Genomic DNA, 15,920 nt, shown 5'->3' with positions numbered 1-15,920 from the left:
GTGTTGTTTTCGTCCATTTCCTCCTCTCTTTTCTCTTGTGTCTCTCTGCGTCTCTTCGTTTCCAACACTCTCTCACTCTCTCGCCGTTTGTTTTGTTCGTGGTGTGGAATGGACTACCCTGCTGTCTCCACACACGTTTTTTAGAGCTCTGAGCTATGAATGAATGAGTCAGGCGTGTTTTGCATGTGCAATATAGTGCATACGGCACTTTTGGGGGTTTCCTAGGCCACCATTTGGGAAAGCTAGGCCATGGAAGGAAAGTTGCTAGCTGTTTCCATGGGGTTAGATGCATTTCGAGGAGTTCTAATGGTCAGATTCATGTCTAGCATAAGAATCTGATCTAGAAAGTTGGTTTTGGAATCCTAGGCCATCGGATTTAGGTTTCTAGGCCACCAAAAGCAGCTAGTCGGAAATAGGCGATTTTGAAGAGTTTGCGTTTGTTTTGAGGCTCTGAAATGTTGAAAGTCGTGTTTAGCACAAAAATCTGGTCTAGAAGGCTAGTTTTGGATTCCTAGGCCAGCTGGTTTGGGTTTCTAGGCCACCGACTGGAGAAAGCTAGGCCGCGTTCGGAATCTAGCTAAAAATCACAGGTTTTAAGTGATTTATTGAGTTTTTCGAAAGCTAGTTTGGTGTCTTCAGCTCGAAAAACTAACCCTAGGGACTAGTTCTGGATTCCTAGGCCACCAACATTTGGGTTTCTAGGCCACCAACATTTGGGTTTCTAGGCCACCACTCTAAAATGCTGGGTTTTAGTCGTTTTTGAGCGTTTTCAATGTGATTTTTTGGGATTTAAATTATTCCAAAAATTTTTTAACATTATTTCAAACTAGATGACCTAGTTTTGGATTCCTAGGCCACCTAATTTGGGGTTTCTAGGCCACCACTCTAAAATGCTGGGTTTTAGTCGTTTTTGAGCGTTTTCGATATACTTTTTTGAATTTTTGATGATTTTAATGAGTTTTTCACATTATTTTGAACGACCGAGTTTTGGATACCTAGGCCACCAACATTTGGGTTTCTAGGCCATATTCGATTTACTAAGCGTTTTCCTGGGTTTTTGAGTGTTCCTTGTGCCCGGAAAACGAAAAAAATGGAAAAAGAAGATGATAGAAGAGGATATCTGATGTATAATTTATGAATGTAGATATATAGGTGTATCATGTGATAAGAAATTGATAAGAAAAATAAAACGCACTTTGGGTGATAATTTTTATATTGATAAAAGCGAGCGATTAGAATACGAATGCATTTTTCCATAGTGTGATGATGAGGAAGTAAATTTTCTGCAATTTTTTTCTTCGAAAAATTGAGTTTTCTAGGCCATCAGAGAGGAAAGTTAGGCCACACTAAGTGAATTCTTGTTTTTGGCGGTTTTTCCAATGAACGAGTCGTTCTAAAGGTCTGGGACCTCAAAAATCGAGTTTCGCATGAAATTCTACCCTAGAAATTCGGGTTTTAGAGGTTTTTTGGTTTTCTAGGCCACCAGTCTGTGAAAGTTAGGCCACATTCGGTGACATCTTGTTTTCAACAGAATTTCAGACGGAAAAGGCTATTTACAGAGCCGGAGACCTTAAAAATCAAGTTTCTCATGAAATTCTTCCCTAGAAATATGGGATTTCAGGGGATTTTGGTTTTCTAGGCCATGAATCTGCAAAAGTTAGGCCACCACTCTGAATTTCTACGTTTTAAGCCGATTTTCTTGATTTTTTCTGGGGTTTTTACTATTTTAAGCATCAAAATCACGTTTCCTACGATTTTTTGGTCTAATTAGACTAGATTTGGCTTTCTAGGCCACCGATATGCAAAAGTTAGGCCACCACTCTAAATTGCTTGATTTTGAGCTATTTTAGAGCGTTTTTTCTTCTTTTTTAGCAATTCGAGTGTTAGAATCGTGTTTCCCACAAAATTTATGCCTTAGTGGACTAGTTTGGTTTCCTAGGTCATCGGTTGGAAAGAGTTAGGCCATCACTTTGAATCATTTGATTTTGAGCTGTTTTTCCTCCGTTTTAGACCGTTTTTCATAGTTTTTTCAGCATTTTAAACATCGAAATAGTGTTCTCCATAAAATTCTGTCCTAGATGGACTAGTTTGTTTTCCTAGGCCACCACTCTCAATCACTTAATTTCAAGCGGTATTTCCTCCGTTTTAGAGAGTTTTCCATAGTTTTTTTCAGCATTTTTAGTATTGAAGTCGTGTTCTCCATAAAATTCTGTCCTAGAGGGACTAGGTTTGGTTTTCTAGGCCATGAATCTCCAAAAGTTAGGTCACCACTCGAAATTGCTTGGTTTTGAGCTGTTTTGCTCCGTTTTTTCTCGTCGTTTCAGCATTATATGCGTCGAATTTGTGTTTCTTTAAAAATTCTAGTCTAAATGGACTAGATTTGGTTTTCTAGGCCACCAGTTTGCAAAAGTTAGGCCACCACTCTAAATTGCTTGGTTTTGAGCCGTTTTCGTCGGTTTTTTCAATGAAAGCGGTCGTTTTAGGGGTCGGAAACCTTGAAAATCGAGTTTTCCTTAAAAATTCTTCTCTAGAAATATGGGATTTTAGGGGTTTTTGGTTTTCTAGGCCACCATTTCGCAAAAGTTAGGCCACCTCGAAAAATCTCTCTTTTTCTCCCGTTTTTTGTCGATTTTTTTCCATTTTTCTCACATTTTTGTCTCTAAAAATCTAATCGGATTAAAAACATTTCCATATTTTAATTTTTTTTTTGTTTTTGCAGAAATCTGACGTCATCTGAAACGAAATTCTGAATTTTGGAATTCTGAATTTTCCCCCCAGGAAATCAATAAAAAAAGCATTGCTCAATAAATGATACGACGATGACAGGAAGCAACAAATATATGGTCAGATCAAGACGACGTCACAAAACAATTCTGAAGGATTCTGGAGCGACGACGTCGTCATCAGATTCAGATGACGTGGAAGGTGAGAATATTTTCTTTTGAAAAAAAATCGAAATTTTGAGCATTAAAAATTATTCTAGGCTAGTTTTCAAAGCGAAAAATGAATTTTCCATAAAATTCTGACCTCAGGGGGGACTAATTTTGGAGCTATTTGGATTTCTAGGCCAACACTCAAAAAAAGTCGTTTTACAGCGACTAAAACTCATTTTCAGCATTTTAAACTATCAAAATCAAGATTTTCATAAAATTCTGACCCCGGGGGACTAGTTTTGGAGCAAATTTGGATTTCTAGGACATGCCTGAAAAAGTTAGGCCACGATCAAAATGTCACCGGAAAATGGTGAAAAATCCCAAACTACAGTAATCGCCCGAGAAGCTACATACAGTAATCCATAGATTGCTCATTTTGATGTGTAGTACTGTAACCATTCCCATAGCTACAGTACCCGTAAAACTACAGTAACCCAAACGTTGCTCATACTAACAGTACTCTAAAGCTACATTAATCCAAATATTTCTTATCGCTCTTCATCTACAGTAATCCGATTGCTCATTCTATCAGTACTCTATAGCTAGAGTACTCCTCATAGAGCTACTGTAATCTCCATTGCTCATCCTCACAGTACTCTATAACTACAGTAATCCCCGATAGTAATCTATAGATTGCTCATCTTTCTTCACCTACAGTATTTTAAGAACTACAGTAACCCTAGTGCTCATCCCTCTTGACCTACAGTAAAATCATCCTAGCAGTACTCTATAACTACAGTAATCCTTCTAAAGCTCTAGTTATCAACATTCCCTATAACTACAGTAATCGTCCTTGTCAAACTACAGTAATCCCTGACAGATTTATGGCCCTAATCTTCGTATTTTTTCCTATAATCCCCTGATAAAAAAGAGGAAATTCCAGAATATTCCAAATTTAGATTTTTTTTTGGTTGCCTGATTGCTCATTTCTTTTTTTTTTTTCTTTGTATAGTTGCACTTTTAAGTCAAAAGTACATATATATATTTTGGACTAATCCATTTGGGACTGAAAATCGTTTTTCTTTCATTTTTATTCTATTTTTGAGGAGTTTAGCGCGTTTAGAAGTTTTCCGGGTTACTGTAGAACTACTGTAGGACTACTGTAGGTTAGTTAACTCATGGATTACTGTAGTTTTGAAGTGGTTATTTTGGTTGTTTTAGGTGGTTCTGGTTCTACTTTAGGATTACTGTAGGATTGGAAGCACGGTGACATATAGGCAAACAAGATTGTTGTAGCAGGCGATTATGGAAGAATGAGCAAATCGTTTGTTGGATTACTGTAGCTTTTCGATCAAATCCAATGGACACCATTTTCAGCCAAATTTTTCCCGATTGTAGTTTGTGCCCTTTTTTCCTTTTGCTCTTCAAACATTTTTTTAAATTCAAAATCATAGAAAAAGGATATGTACATGTTCTAGATACATGTTGATTAGCCTAATGCCCCTCTTCTTCTTCTTCTTCTTCTCCTTTTTTGCTCACCTCTGGGGGTTGAAAAGAAGTAAAAGGGCTTCTTCTTCTTCTTCTTCTTCTTCTCATTGTTGACGTCAATCAGAATCTTAGAAATTCGAAAAAAAAAAAATAATAATGAGAAAATAATTGGCTGGAAATTGTTCAATAATAGTCTAAAATCGAATCTGAGTGAATCGTTTAAAAATGGACTAAAATTAATTGGGTCCAAAATGGGTCTAAATTAGGCTAAAATGGCTAAAAATGGACACGTCAAAGTGTTTCAGATTCCCTCCTCCCATCCACGTCTTCATCACATCTGGAAGAATCATCGAGAAGAAATTGGTAAGTATTGCATACCAGTCGGTTTAGGCCCCTTCGGGGCTATCCACCATCCACCCTTTACTGACAGGTGAAACCAAGGAACGTCTCCAGAAGAGTTCAAAATCAAAATTTCGAAAAACCAAAAGTTCGGGCATCAACTAAGACACAATTCTGATCTATCTGTCCAGGCTTCAGCTTGATCGGTTAACTTTGAATGGGTGATAAGGTGCGCTACATACATACAGAATCTGATGAATGTTATTATAAAATTTTTTTTTTTTGGATTTTTCGAGCAATTTAAAGTGATTTTTGAGCTTAAAATGACGATTTTCAGCCAGAAACGAAGCTAATTTGTAGTTTTGGATCCATTATTTTTTTCGATAAAATTTTCTGGTGATTAAGTTAATCTGTTTTTGAACGAATCTATGTCTAACCACTCTCTCTCTCGATATTCCACACTATTTCTCTCTCTCAATTTGCCATCGCAGGAGCTGCTGACAAGGAGGATTAATGTGATGAGCATCATCATCATTCCTTTTTCCTGGCTCTCTTCTATTTTTCAGATTTTTCTCTCTCTCTATAAACTCTTTGGAATATGTATGTGTATGTGACACAGAGGATAGAGAAGAGAGCATAATAATTTATTTTATGTTCCGAAGAAAAAGGAGATTTGCGCCTCCTTTTTTCCCCCCGTTTTTCTGACTTATTAGCAGAGAAACCTGGATTCTAGAGTTCTAAGAGACCAGAGCCAGGAACCAGAGGGCCCTGGGACCCTCAGAGCTTACTATTAGAGGTTGAAGCTTGAAGCTTGAAGCCAAGAGCTTAGTGCCTAGAACCTAGAGCCTAGAGCCTGAAGCCAATAAGTTAAAGTCTATAGGTTATGACCAAGAACCTGAAGCCAGAGGATCTTACTGGATAGGTACTCCTACCTGCTTGCCCGTTGTTTTGCGGATTCTATAGAGCTTTGAAGGTTGTGGTACTCCCAATGACCTTTAAAGTTGGCTCCAGAGGCTGAGCTACACGGTCGCCTTCAGAAGGATAAGCTCTGTGAGATTCCCCCCAAGTTCATTTTTCCATTTGAATCTGAAGACGCTAGAATCCTGGATTCCTGGATTCTTAGACTCTTAGATCCTTAGATTCCTGGATCCATAGGCTCTTCTTGAAACAGCCTAGGCTTCCGAATGACATCAGATTTCATATATATTTATCCGAAAAGTGTCCTACCGGAAATTTGATTCAATTTTGACGGACACCACCCCTGGCACACATACACACCTGATATGTATCCCTCCTTTTCAGAAGAAGGATTTTCTTTAAAAGGTTATTGATCGATTCTTCGCTGAAAAACGGAATTTCTCAAGGATTAACTTTGGTTGTTTTCTCATTTCCCACATCTCGCCCTTCATTTTTTTTTTGATAGGCTTCTCTTCTATTGATGTTGGTTGGCTGATATTGAGGAGATTAGGAGCAAGGAGAGTAGCTCTCTCACACATTTGATATGACTAGAAATTTCCAGCCTATGAAGATTTAGTTTCTCTGTTTATGGATGGGCGAGCAACAGCTGGAATAGGAATACCGCTACCAGCTGGTGAAGATCTAGAAAGTTCTAGAGGATCCTTGGAGATGTCTAGAGCTTGTTAGAGAGCAGTTGGATACGGTAGCTAGGAAGCTAGGCTTGGTTACGGTAGTACCAACACTGGCATATGCGTCTAGAAGGCCTAGCACTAGATTGTTTACTAGCTTCAAAGGATGCTAGATACGGTAGCTACGCAGCTACCTAGCTAACGTACCTAGTTACTAGCTAGGCTAGATTACGGTAGTTTTCGGACTTTCCGGACTTCTCGGGTCCTTCTCTTGCTCCTGTTTCATTTCTAATTCCCCCCTCTCCCCTTACTGCTCGCTAGCTGGTCTTCTTCTTCTTCTTCTAGTTTTCCTTTTCACCCGTCATTCCTCACATAAACACACCGGTGGCGGCGCCTGGACGCCGTCACCTTTGCCTGAAGACGTCAAGGCGGCTCCTGTGTTGTTGTGTGTATGCGTTCTTGTTGTTTTCGCGCTTTTGAGCCTTTTCTCTGCGTCTCTCTCTCTCTCTCTCTCTCTCTCTCTCTCTCTCTCTCTCTCTCTTTCTGTTTTATGATTTTCAAGTTGATTTTTAATAATGCCAGGCCATTTTTTTTCCATTTAATTACTAAAAATTTTGCTGAAAATTGACCTGAAAATAACGAAAATGCTCCCTTTGAAATTCGCTGAAAATTTGGGGCTGGCTGAAAATCAGAAAAGAATTTAGCTGCAAAATTCTCGGAGAATTTGTCTGGAAAACTTAAGGTTTAAAATTTAGCTTAAAATTAGCGCGGAATTTTTGGCCCAAAAAAATCTCTGAAATTTCTCTGAAAGTTAGGCGGAAAATTCGGCTGAAATTTTGACTGAAAATTTTGCTTAAAATTCGGCTGAAATTTTTGGCTGAAAATGCTTCCTAAAATTCGCTGAGAATTCACTGAAAATTAGGCGGGAATTGGGCTGAAATTTTGACTGAAAATTTTGTAAAAAAAAAATTTGTCTGAAACTCGACTTGAAATTCGTCTAGAGATTAGGCTGAAAATTAAGCTAAAAATTAAGCTGAAAATTAAGCTAGTTGGCACAAAGTTTGGCTAAAGATTCTCTCTAAAATTTGTCTGAAAATTCTCGGAAGTTTTGGCTTAAAATTGGCTTAAAATTTAGCTGAAAATGCTCCCTTTAAATTTTGCCTATAAATTCTCTAAAAATTGCGTAAATTCGCTGAAATTTTGACTGAAAATTTTGTAGATTAGGCTGAAAAGTAGGCTGAATTTTTGTCTAAAAATCCGCTCAATTTTCACGAAAATTAGGCTGAAAATTCTCTGAAATTTCACGGAAAACTAGCTGAAACTTTTGGCTGAAATTTTGCTGAAATTTTGCTGAAAATACCCCTAAAAATCTCAAAATCATCAAAATTCGATTTTCAGCACAATCACCTCCTCTAACGACGTCGATATCATTCAGTATCGCTACTACAGTCACGTCATCAACAACGAAGACAACGTTGACGACGTTTCGGAATTCAGAATCCACAAAATGCGACGTCGACGAGACAGCAGTAGTCACAGAACGCGACGTAGAACTATGGTAAGGGGGGCTGAAAATGACTAAAAATAGCATAACAATGGCTTAAAATAGGATTAAAATAGCTTGAAATAGCATAAAAATGACTGAAAATAGCTTAAGATAACCTTCAAAATGCTGAAAATTAGCTAAAAATATCAAGAAATAGCATAAAAATGGCTGAAAATGGCTAAAAATCGGGGAAAATAGCATAAACATGGCTGAAAATAGTCTGAAAAAATAACTGGAAATAGCATAAAATCAATTTTAAATAGCCTAAATTGGCTTAAAATAGCATAAAAATGGCATAAATTAGGATTAAAATAGCTTAAAACAGCATAAAAGTGACTGAAAATTGCCCTAAAATCGCTTAAATTAACCCTAAACTCCTTTTTTTTTCAGATTTCGACGTCTTCTGAATGTTCCACGTCATCATCAGCACCAACAACATCATTATCATCGTTGTGTCGTCGAACCGCTTCAATTATCTTCCTATTGCTCAGCTTATGTGCCATTTTTCAGGTAAAAATGGGTTTTTTTGGGGGCGAAATGGCCTAGAAAATTGATTTTTGGCCCAATTTCAAGGTTTTCTAGGCCATGAAAAGCCAAAAATCGCGGGTTTTTCTGGCTTAAAATGATCCATTTTGACCGAAAACCCTTTTTTCCAAAAAAAGCGGAAATTTTGCAGCCATGCTCATCGATTCGAGAGATCCGCTGCCCGCCAATCGATATCCGAAACAAGCCGTGGGGCATCAAGACTCGGCCATCACTGATTGGTGATAAGGACCAGATCAACTATTTCTATGATCGTTCGAATAATGCGTCGTGAGTGCTGGAATTTTGGCTGAAAATGACTGAAAATTGACCGTAAACGGCCTAAAATCGGCTGAAAATCGGCTGAAAATCGGTTTAAAATAGCTGAAATTGACTGAAAATGGCTTAAAATGGCTCAAAATCGAATAAAAAAAGTGGAAATTTGAACATTTCAAGCTGAAATCCGTCATTTTCAGCCATAATTTCAACATTTTGGAGTGAAAAATGACTATTTTCAGCCTGAAATTGACCATTTTCGGGCTAAAAAACTGCAATTTAAGCTGAAACTTGCTCATTTTCACTCAAAAATCGGCTATTTTCAGCCTAAATTTAGCTATTTTATTAGCCTAAAATTTGGCTATTTTCAGCGAAAAATAACGATTTTCAGCCCAAAAATGGTCATTTTCCGTCTATTTTTGTCACAAAACGGATTACTGTAACTATCTACCTATCTTTTTTTTTCAGCTGGCCACCAGTCAACCATATGATCAATTGTACAGTAATCGAAGGCTCACTATCACTATCATTCATCTATGGCGGGGGACACAGCAATGACCCCAGAGAGATGAAAAATTTGGAACAATCGGATTATCCGATTTTTCCCAATTTGCGAGAAGTCACTGGCACTTTTCTGGTTTTTGAGACCAAGTTAGTCGAGTTTTTAAAGATTTTTTGAGCAAAAATGGTTTAAAAAACGGCCAAAAATGAGCAATTTTGACCTAAAAAACACAAAAATTCAAGAAAAACCACCCAAAAGTCGATTTTAAAGCGTTTTTCAAAAAATTGTGAAAAGTGGCTCAGTGGGATTTTCGCCACGAATCTCAACACCCAGGTTCGATCCCCGCTGGGGTCAATATCTTTTTGCTTTTGTTTTGAGCCATTTCCAGGCTATAGAATGTTCTGGAAACGTCTGAAAATTGAAATTTCAGATTTTGGGGAAAAAATTTCCAAAAAAATTGTTTTTTCTTTGGAAATTTTTGACCCTAACAATGGCTCGAAAATATCTGAAAATGCGTCAAATATCATTTGAAACCGCCGGAAAAACCAAATTTTTAGCGATTTTTGAGACATTTTCTGAAAAATGACCAAATGGCTCAGTGGGATTTTGGCTAGCAATCTGAAGGTCGGGGTTCGATTCCACTCGGTGGCAAACTTTTTAGATTTTTGTGTGGACCACTTTTAGACTATTCTAGGATGTTCTAGAGCTCGAATTTTGAGTTTTCAGCAAAAATCCAAATTTAGAAATTTTTCAAAAAAAATTTTTTTAAAAGATTTTTTTTTGGTTTTTTGTTGAAAATTGCTGGAATTTTTCTACAAATACTAAATCCAAGAGAAAACTCCCTTGAAAATCGACGTTTCCAGTGTTTTTGAGCGTTTTTCCTAAAAATGCACGGTGTGGCTCAGTGGGGTTTTCGCCGGCAATCTGAGGGTACGGGTTCGATTCCACTCGGCGGAAAACCTTTTTGTTTTTTGTGTAGACCATTGTTAAACTATTTTAGAACATTTTTATCGCTCAAATTTTGAAATTTCAGAAAAATCTGAAAATTTCAGACAAAAAATTTACGCAAAAATTTTTTTCAAGTTTTTTTTCAAGTTTCAATCTCTAAAAACGTTATTTATTAAAAAATATAAAATTAAGAAACTCGATTTTTTGCCTTTTTTCAGCCAAAATGAGCCAAAAACGAGCAATTTTGGCTTAAAATTAGCTAAAAATCCAGAATTTTTGCGATTTTTTCGTCCAAAAGCAGCCCCGAAATCGCCATAAAATCGATAATTTCAGAGGACTCGTTGATCTCGGCAAAATGTTCCCGCAGCTTCGTGTGATCGGTGGACAAACGCTCGTACAACACTTTGCACTCATAATCTATAGGAATCATCAGTTGGAAGCGGTAAGCATGAGCAATCAGCTGAAAAAACGGGAAAATCGGCCGAAAATAGGCTAAAATGGGTCATAAATCATGGAAAATGGCCCGAAAATTCAAATTTCGCGCCTCCCACTTGTCCACGAGGAGTACAAAATCCAAAATTGCTGCTTCCAGATCAATCTACCCAAGTTGAGTGTGGTTCGAAACGGTGGCATCCGGGTGCAGGACAACAAGTACTGTTGCCACGTCACCTCGATCGATTGGAAGAGTCTGATTCAGTCTCCGATCAACGACGTCGTCGTCGACGACGCCGCCGAGTGGTCGGTGACGGAGACTGGAAAAGGTTTGTGGACACTTTTTGGGCCTTCAAACATTTAGACCTAAAAATTGGTTTTTAGACCTAAAAATTGGCTAAAGAATGGCTAAAAAGCACTTTGAACCGCTGAAAAATACGATTTTTGGCGATTTTTGGCGATTTTGACAAAGTGGCTCAGTGGGATTTTCGGCTACCAATCTGACGGCCCGGGTTCGTTTCCACTCGGTGGCAAACTTTTTTGATTTTTGTGTAGACCATTTTTAGACTATTCTAGAACATCGTAGAGCTCTAATTTCATGATTTTCAGAAAAATCTAAAATTTTCAGAAAAAAATTTTTTTGAAAAAAAAATTTTTTTTTTGAAATTCTGAAAATTCGAGCTCTAGAGAAATCTGGAATAGTCTAAAACTGGTCTACACAAAAATAAAAAAAAATTGACACCGAGAGGAATCGAACCCGGGTCGTCAGATTCTCAGCGAAAATCCCACTGAGCCATCTGTGCATTTTATGTAAAATCACCCAAAAATGGCAAAAAATGCATTTTTCAGCGGGTTTTGAATGGTTTTTTGGATTTTCAACTGCCTTCAGTGTCGAAAATAACGATTTTCATAGCGAAACTCGCTAGATTCACAGTCAAATTCAAACATTTTTATGAAAAATGCATGGAAAACATTTTTTTGGCATATTTTCTTTCATAAAAAAGTTTTCAAGCCTCTGTGCCTTTAAAAAAAAACAAATTACAGTATGCCCCAAAACATGCGACACGGAACCAAACTACAAGGATCGGTGTCGTGAGTACATGACGCCCGAAGGTAAACAAGTGCAAAGTTGTTGGAGTGACACGGCGTGCCGTCGGAAATGTCCCTACGAACGGTTTGATAACGGAACGATGGGTCCCGGATGTTCGCCAGAAGGTACAGCAGGGGTTTCAGCGAATTTTGAGCGGTTAAAGTTGCAAAAATACAATTTCTGACATCAAAACTCCGATTTTCAGCCTCTAAACAGCAAAATTAGTGTTAAAAACGATAAAAATCACTTTGTACCCGCCGAAAAAAACGAATTTTAAGCGATTTTACAAAAAATGACCGAATGGCTCAGTGGATTTTTCCACCATTTTCGCTACCAATCTCAACACCCGGGTTCGATTCCAATTTCTTTTGATTTTTGTGTAGACCATTTTTAGACTATTCTAGAGTACTCTAGAGCTGAAATTTTGGATTTTCAGAAAAATCTGAAAATTTCAAAAAAAATTTTTTTTCAATTTTTGCCATTTTTTGTTGAAAATTGCTAGAAATTAGTTGAAAACACCAAATATGATGATAAATTCCTTTGAAAATCGAATTTTCCTGCATTTTTGAAGATTTTTCCGAAAAATGCACAGATGGCGCAGTGGAATTTTCGCTACCAATCTGAACACCCGGGTTCGATTCCACTCGGTGTCAAACTCTTTTGATTTCTGTGAAGATCATTTTTAGACAATTTCAGACTTCTCTAGAGCTGACATTTTGAGATTTCAGAAAAATCTGAAAATTTCAGACAAAAAAATTTTTGGAAAAAAAATTTCTTTTGGACTTTTTTCTTAAAATCGTTAATTTCCAGGAGAACGATGTCATGAGCAATGTCTGGGTGGCTGTGATGCTCCGAACGACGACACGCAATGCTCGGCATGCCGTCATCTACACTATAACGGAAAATGTGTTGCCAAATGCCCCAAGAACATGTACGTGCTGATGGGACGACGGTGTGTCACGAAGGCCGAGTGTCTGGCACTGAATCCGAAACAGAAGAACATCTTTCAACATATCAAAGCGACGGATGGCCTGTGTTCCGACAAGTGTCCCGAGGGTTGGGAGATTAATAAGAAGGTACGGTAAATTGATGAAAAATCGGTGAAATTGACTAGAAAAATGCTGTTTTTGACCCCAAAAATAGCTCAAAACTCGAAAAATTACTCTAAAACGCTGAAAAATACGATTTTTAAGCGAATTTTCAAAAAATGACCAAATGGCTCAGTGGGATTTTGGCTAGCAATCTGAGGGTCGGGGTTCGATTCCACTCGGTGGCAAACTTTTTAGATTTTCGTGAGAATCATTTTTAGACTATTCTAGAACATCCTAGAGCTCTAATTTTGAGTTTTCAGCAAAAATCCAAATTTTGAAGTTTTTCAAAAAAAAAAATTTTTAGATTTTTCTCGGTTTTTTGTTGAAAATTGCTGGAATCTTGCTACAAATACTAAATCCAACAGAAAACTTCTTTGAAAATCGACGTTTCCAGTGTTTTTGAGCGTTTTTCCTAAAAATGCACGGTGTGGCTCAGTGGGGTTTTCGCTAGCAATCTCAACACCCGGGTTCGATTCCACTCGGTGGCAATCTTTTTTGTTTTTTGTGTGGATCATTTTTAAACTATTCTAGAACATCCTAGAGCTCTAATTTTAGAATTTTGGAAATTTTCAGAAAAATTTTTTTTTTCTGAAATTTCCAGATTTTTCAAAATTCCCAAAACTTGAGCTCTAGAATACTATAGAATAATCTAAAAATGCTCAAAACAAAAATCAAAAGAGATTGCCACCAAGTGGAATCGAACCCGGGTGTTGAGATTGCCGGCGAAAACCCCACTGAGCCATTCGTGCATTTTTTAGGAAAATCGCTTAAAAATCGATTTTTCGCCCATTTTTTGCGTTTTTTTTCTGTGGAAATATGCATTTCAAGCTATTTTTGACACTAATTAAGCTGTTTAAGTGTTTTGAAATCTAATTTTTCTTTCAATTTCCAGGATATACGGTTCTGTAAGAAATGCGATGGACCGTGTGAGATCACCTGCACCATTGACCACAAAATCGACACATTTCCCAAGGCGTTGGCTCTTCGACGATGCAACATCATCAAGGGAAATCTGACGATTGAGATTCGTGGCAAACAGGAGTCGGGAATGGCCGCTGAGTTGAAGGTAAGGGCTTGAAATGGACCAAAACTGGCAGAAAATGGTCCTAAATGGCTTGAAAATGGTCCAAAAATCCAGAAAAATAATCTAGGCGCTATTTGAAACCCAAAAATTCAAATTTCGCACGCTCACTTGTCCACGAGGAGTACAAAACAGCTCAAGCACGGAAATCGACCGGCCGCGTGCAGAATGCTTTTGGCTCTCAGGGAGTGTCGATTTTAAGGGTTTCAAGGACATTTTCAGCGATTTGAAAGCTAATTTTCACGGTTTTCAGTTTATTTTCAGCCAATTTGGACCAATTTTGGACTGTTTCAGCCATTTTTAGACTATTTTCATGATTTCCAGGAAGTCTTTGCGAATATCCACACAATCACGGAGTATCTGCACATCATGCGATCACCACCCCTCTTATCACTGGCAATGTTCAAAAGGCTGAAACTGATTCGAGGCGACACGCTATTCTTGAACAAATTCGCGATTTCAGTGGTCGAAAATGACAATATGCGATCGCTTTTTGAGGATAATCGAGAAATTGTGTTTGGCAACAAGAATGCCACTGTTCAGGTGAGTTTTTCAGCTTTTTAGAGGAAAAAAATTGGTAAAAATTGAGCTAGAAACGCCTCATATGATTTTGGCCTAGAAAAGAGCAAAAAATGACGGTTTTCGACGCTCCAAACAATGAGAATAGTGTCAAAAATGCCTGAAAACGCTAAAAATCACTTTGAACCGCTGAAAAATACGATTTTTAGCGTTTTTTACAAAAATTGCACAGGTGGCTCAGTGGGATTATCGCCGGCAATCTGAGGTTGCTGGTTCTATTCCACTCGGTGGCAAACGTTTTTGATTTTTGTGAGAATCAGTTTTAAACTATTCTAGAATGTTCAGGATGTCAAAACTCGAGATTTTCGAAAAATCTGAAATTTTGAAAACTTTCAAAAAAATTGATATTAATTTTTTTCTGATTTCAGCGCCAAACAGCATACAACGGTCAAAAATAGCTTTAAATGCATATTCTCATAAGAAAAAGCGGGAAAAATGGCCGAAAAATCGATTTTTGAGCGATTTTTCAAAAAATTACACGAATGGCGCAGTGGGATTTTCAGCCCGATCTGACGACCCGGGTTCGATTCCTCTCGGTGGCAGACTTTTTTGATTTTTGTGTGGACCATTTTTAAGCTATTCTAAAACACCCTAGAACTCAAATTTGGAATTTAAGCCAAAAAATTTTTTCTGAAACTTTCAGATTTTCGAAAATTCCGAAATTCCAGCTCTAGAGGGCTCTAAAATAGTCTAGAAATGGTCTACACAAAAATCAAAAAAGTTTGCCACCGAGTGGAATCGAACCCCGACCCTCAGATTGCTAGCCAAAATCCCACTAAGCCATTTGGTCATTTTTTGAAAATTCGCTTAAAAATCGCTGAAATTTTGTTTTTTCGACGGTTTAAAAGTGATTTTTAGCGTTTTTAGAAGTTTTAGACACTTTTAAAGCTTTTTGGGATGTCAAAAAGTCTCGATATTTCAGTATTTTCATCCTATTTTTGGCTGTAAAAGATGATTTTAGACCCATCTTCCTCCCCAAATTCCACTGTTTTTGCAGTTCCACAACAATCGAATGCTGTGCTTCGAGCTGATCACCGATCTCACAAAAATGCTCGGAATCAATAAAACCCATGATGATGACCAATCGCCCAACTCGAACGGTGATAAGGCGATCTGTGCCACCTCGCTGATTACGGTCAAACTGGGCGCTGTCAGTGACGATTCGATTCATTTCAGTTGGGCACAATTGGATTTGACGGATAGTGATTTTCGCAAATTTTTGGGATACGAACTGTTCTATAAGGTAAGAGTGATTTTGGAGCGGAAAATTCCGGAATCTCAGGGGAAAAATCGCAGTTTTTGGCTTGAAAATCACTATTTTCAACTCAAAAAACCGCCGAAACTGAGATAAAACTACTTTGAACCGCCGAAAAATCGATTTTTAAGCATTTTTAAGCGATTTTACAAAAAAATGTCCAGATGGCGCAGTGGGATTTTCGCCGGCAATCTGATGATCCGGGTTCGATTCCACTCGGTGGCAACTTCTTTTGATTTGTGTGTCGACCATTTTTAGACTATTCTAGAACCTTCTAAGGCTCAAATTTCAGATTTTCAGAAAAATCTGAAA

General features: G+C 37.7%; 1 protein-coding gene across 1 annotated transcript in view; it reads left to right on the top strand.

Moving 5' to 3' along the window:
* Positions 1–2,840: 2,840 nt before the first annotated feature.
* The window catches only part of Cbr-daf-2, a gene marked incomplete at both ends in the record, with an annotated part of 27,200 nt that continues 14,120 nt past the window's right edge, over positions 2,841–15,920 (top strand). The window contains 13 exons of the mRNA XM_045243384.1: positions 2,841–2,925; positions 4,667–4,722; positions 7,683–7,844; positions 8,223–8,342; positions 8,509–8,645; positions 9,099–9,281; positions 10,414–10,522; positions 10,673–10,841; positions 11,557–11,727; positions 12,413–12,678; positions 13,586–13,759; positions 14,099–14,317; positions 15,351–15,596. Of these exons, the coding sequence (XP_045095781.1) occupies positions 2,841–2,925; positions 4,667–4,722; positions 7,683–7,844; positions 8,223–8,342; positions 8,509–8,645; positions 9,099–9,281; positions 10,414–10,522; positions 10,673–10,841; positions 11,557–11,727; positions 12,413–12,678; positions 13,586–13,759; positions 14,099–14,317; positions 15,351–15,596 (2,097 nt within the window). The remainder of the gene's footprint in view (positions 2,926–4,666; positions 4,723–7,682; positions 7,845–8,222; positions 8,343–8,508; positions 8,646–9,098; positions 9,282–10,413; positions 10,523–10,672; positions 10,842–11,556; positions 11,728–12,412; positions 12,679–13,585; positions 13,760–14,098; positions 14,318–15,350; positions 15,597–15,920) is intronic.

The sequence above is a fragment of the Caenorhabditis briggsae genome (assembly GCF_000004555.2).
Source record: "Caenorhabditis briggsae complete genome, chrIII, whole genome shotgun sequence".
Taxonomy (NCBI): domain Eukaryota; kingdom Metazoa; phylum Nematoda; class Chromadorea; order Rhabditida; family Rhabditidae; genus Caenorhabditis; species Caenorhabditis briggsae.
This window is presented reverse-complemented; position numbering and strand designations above follow the sequence as displayed.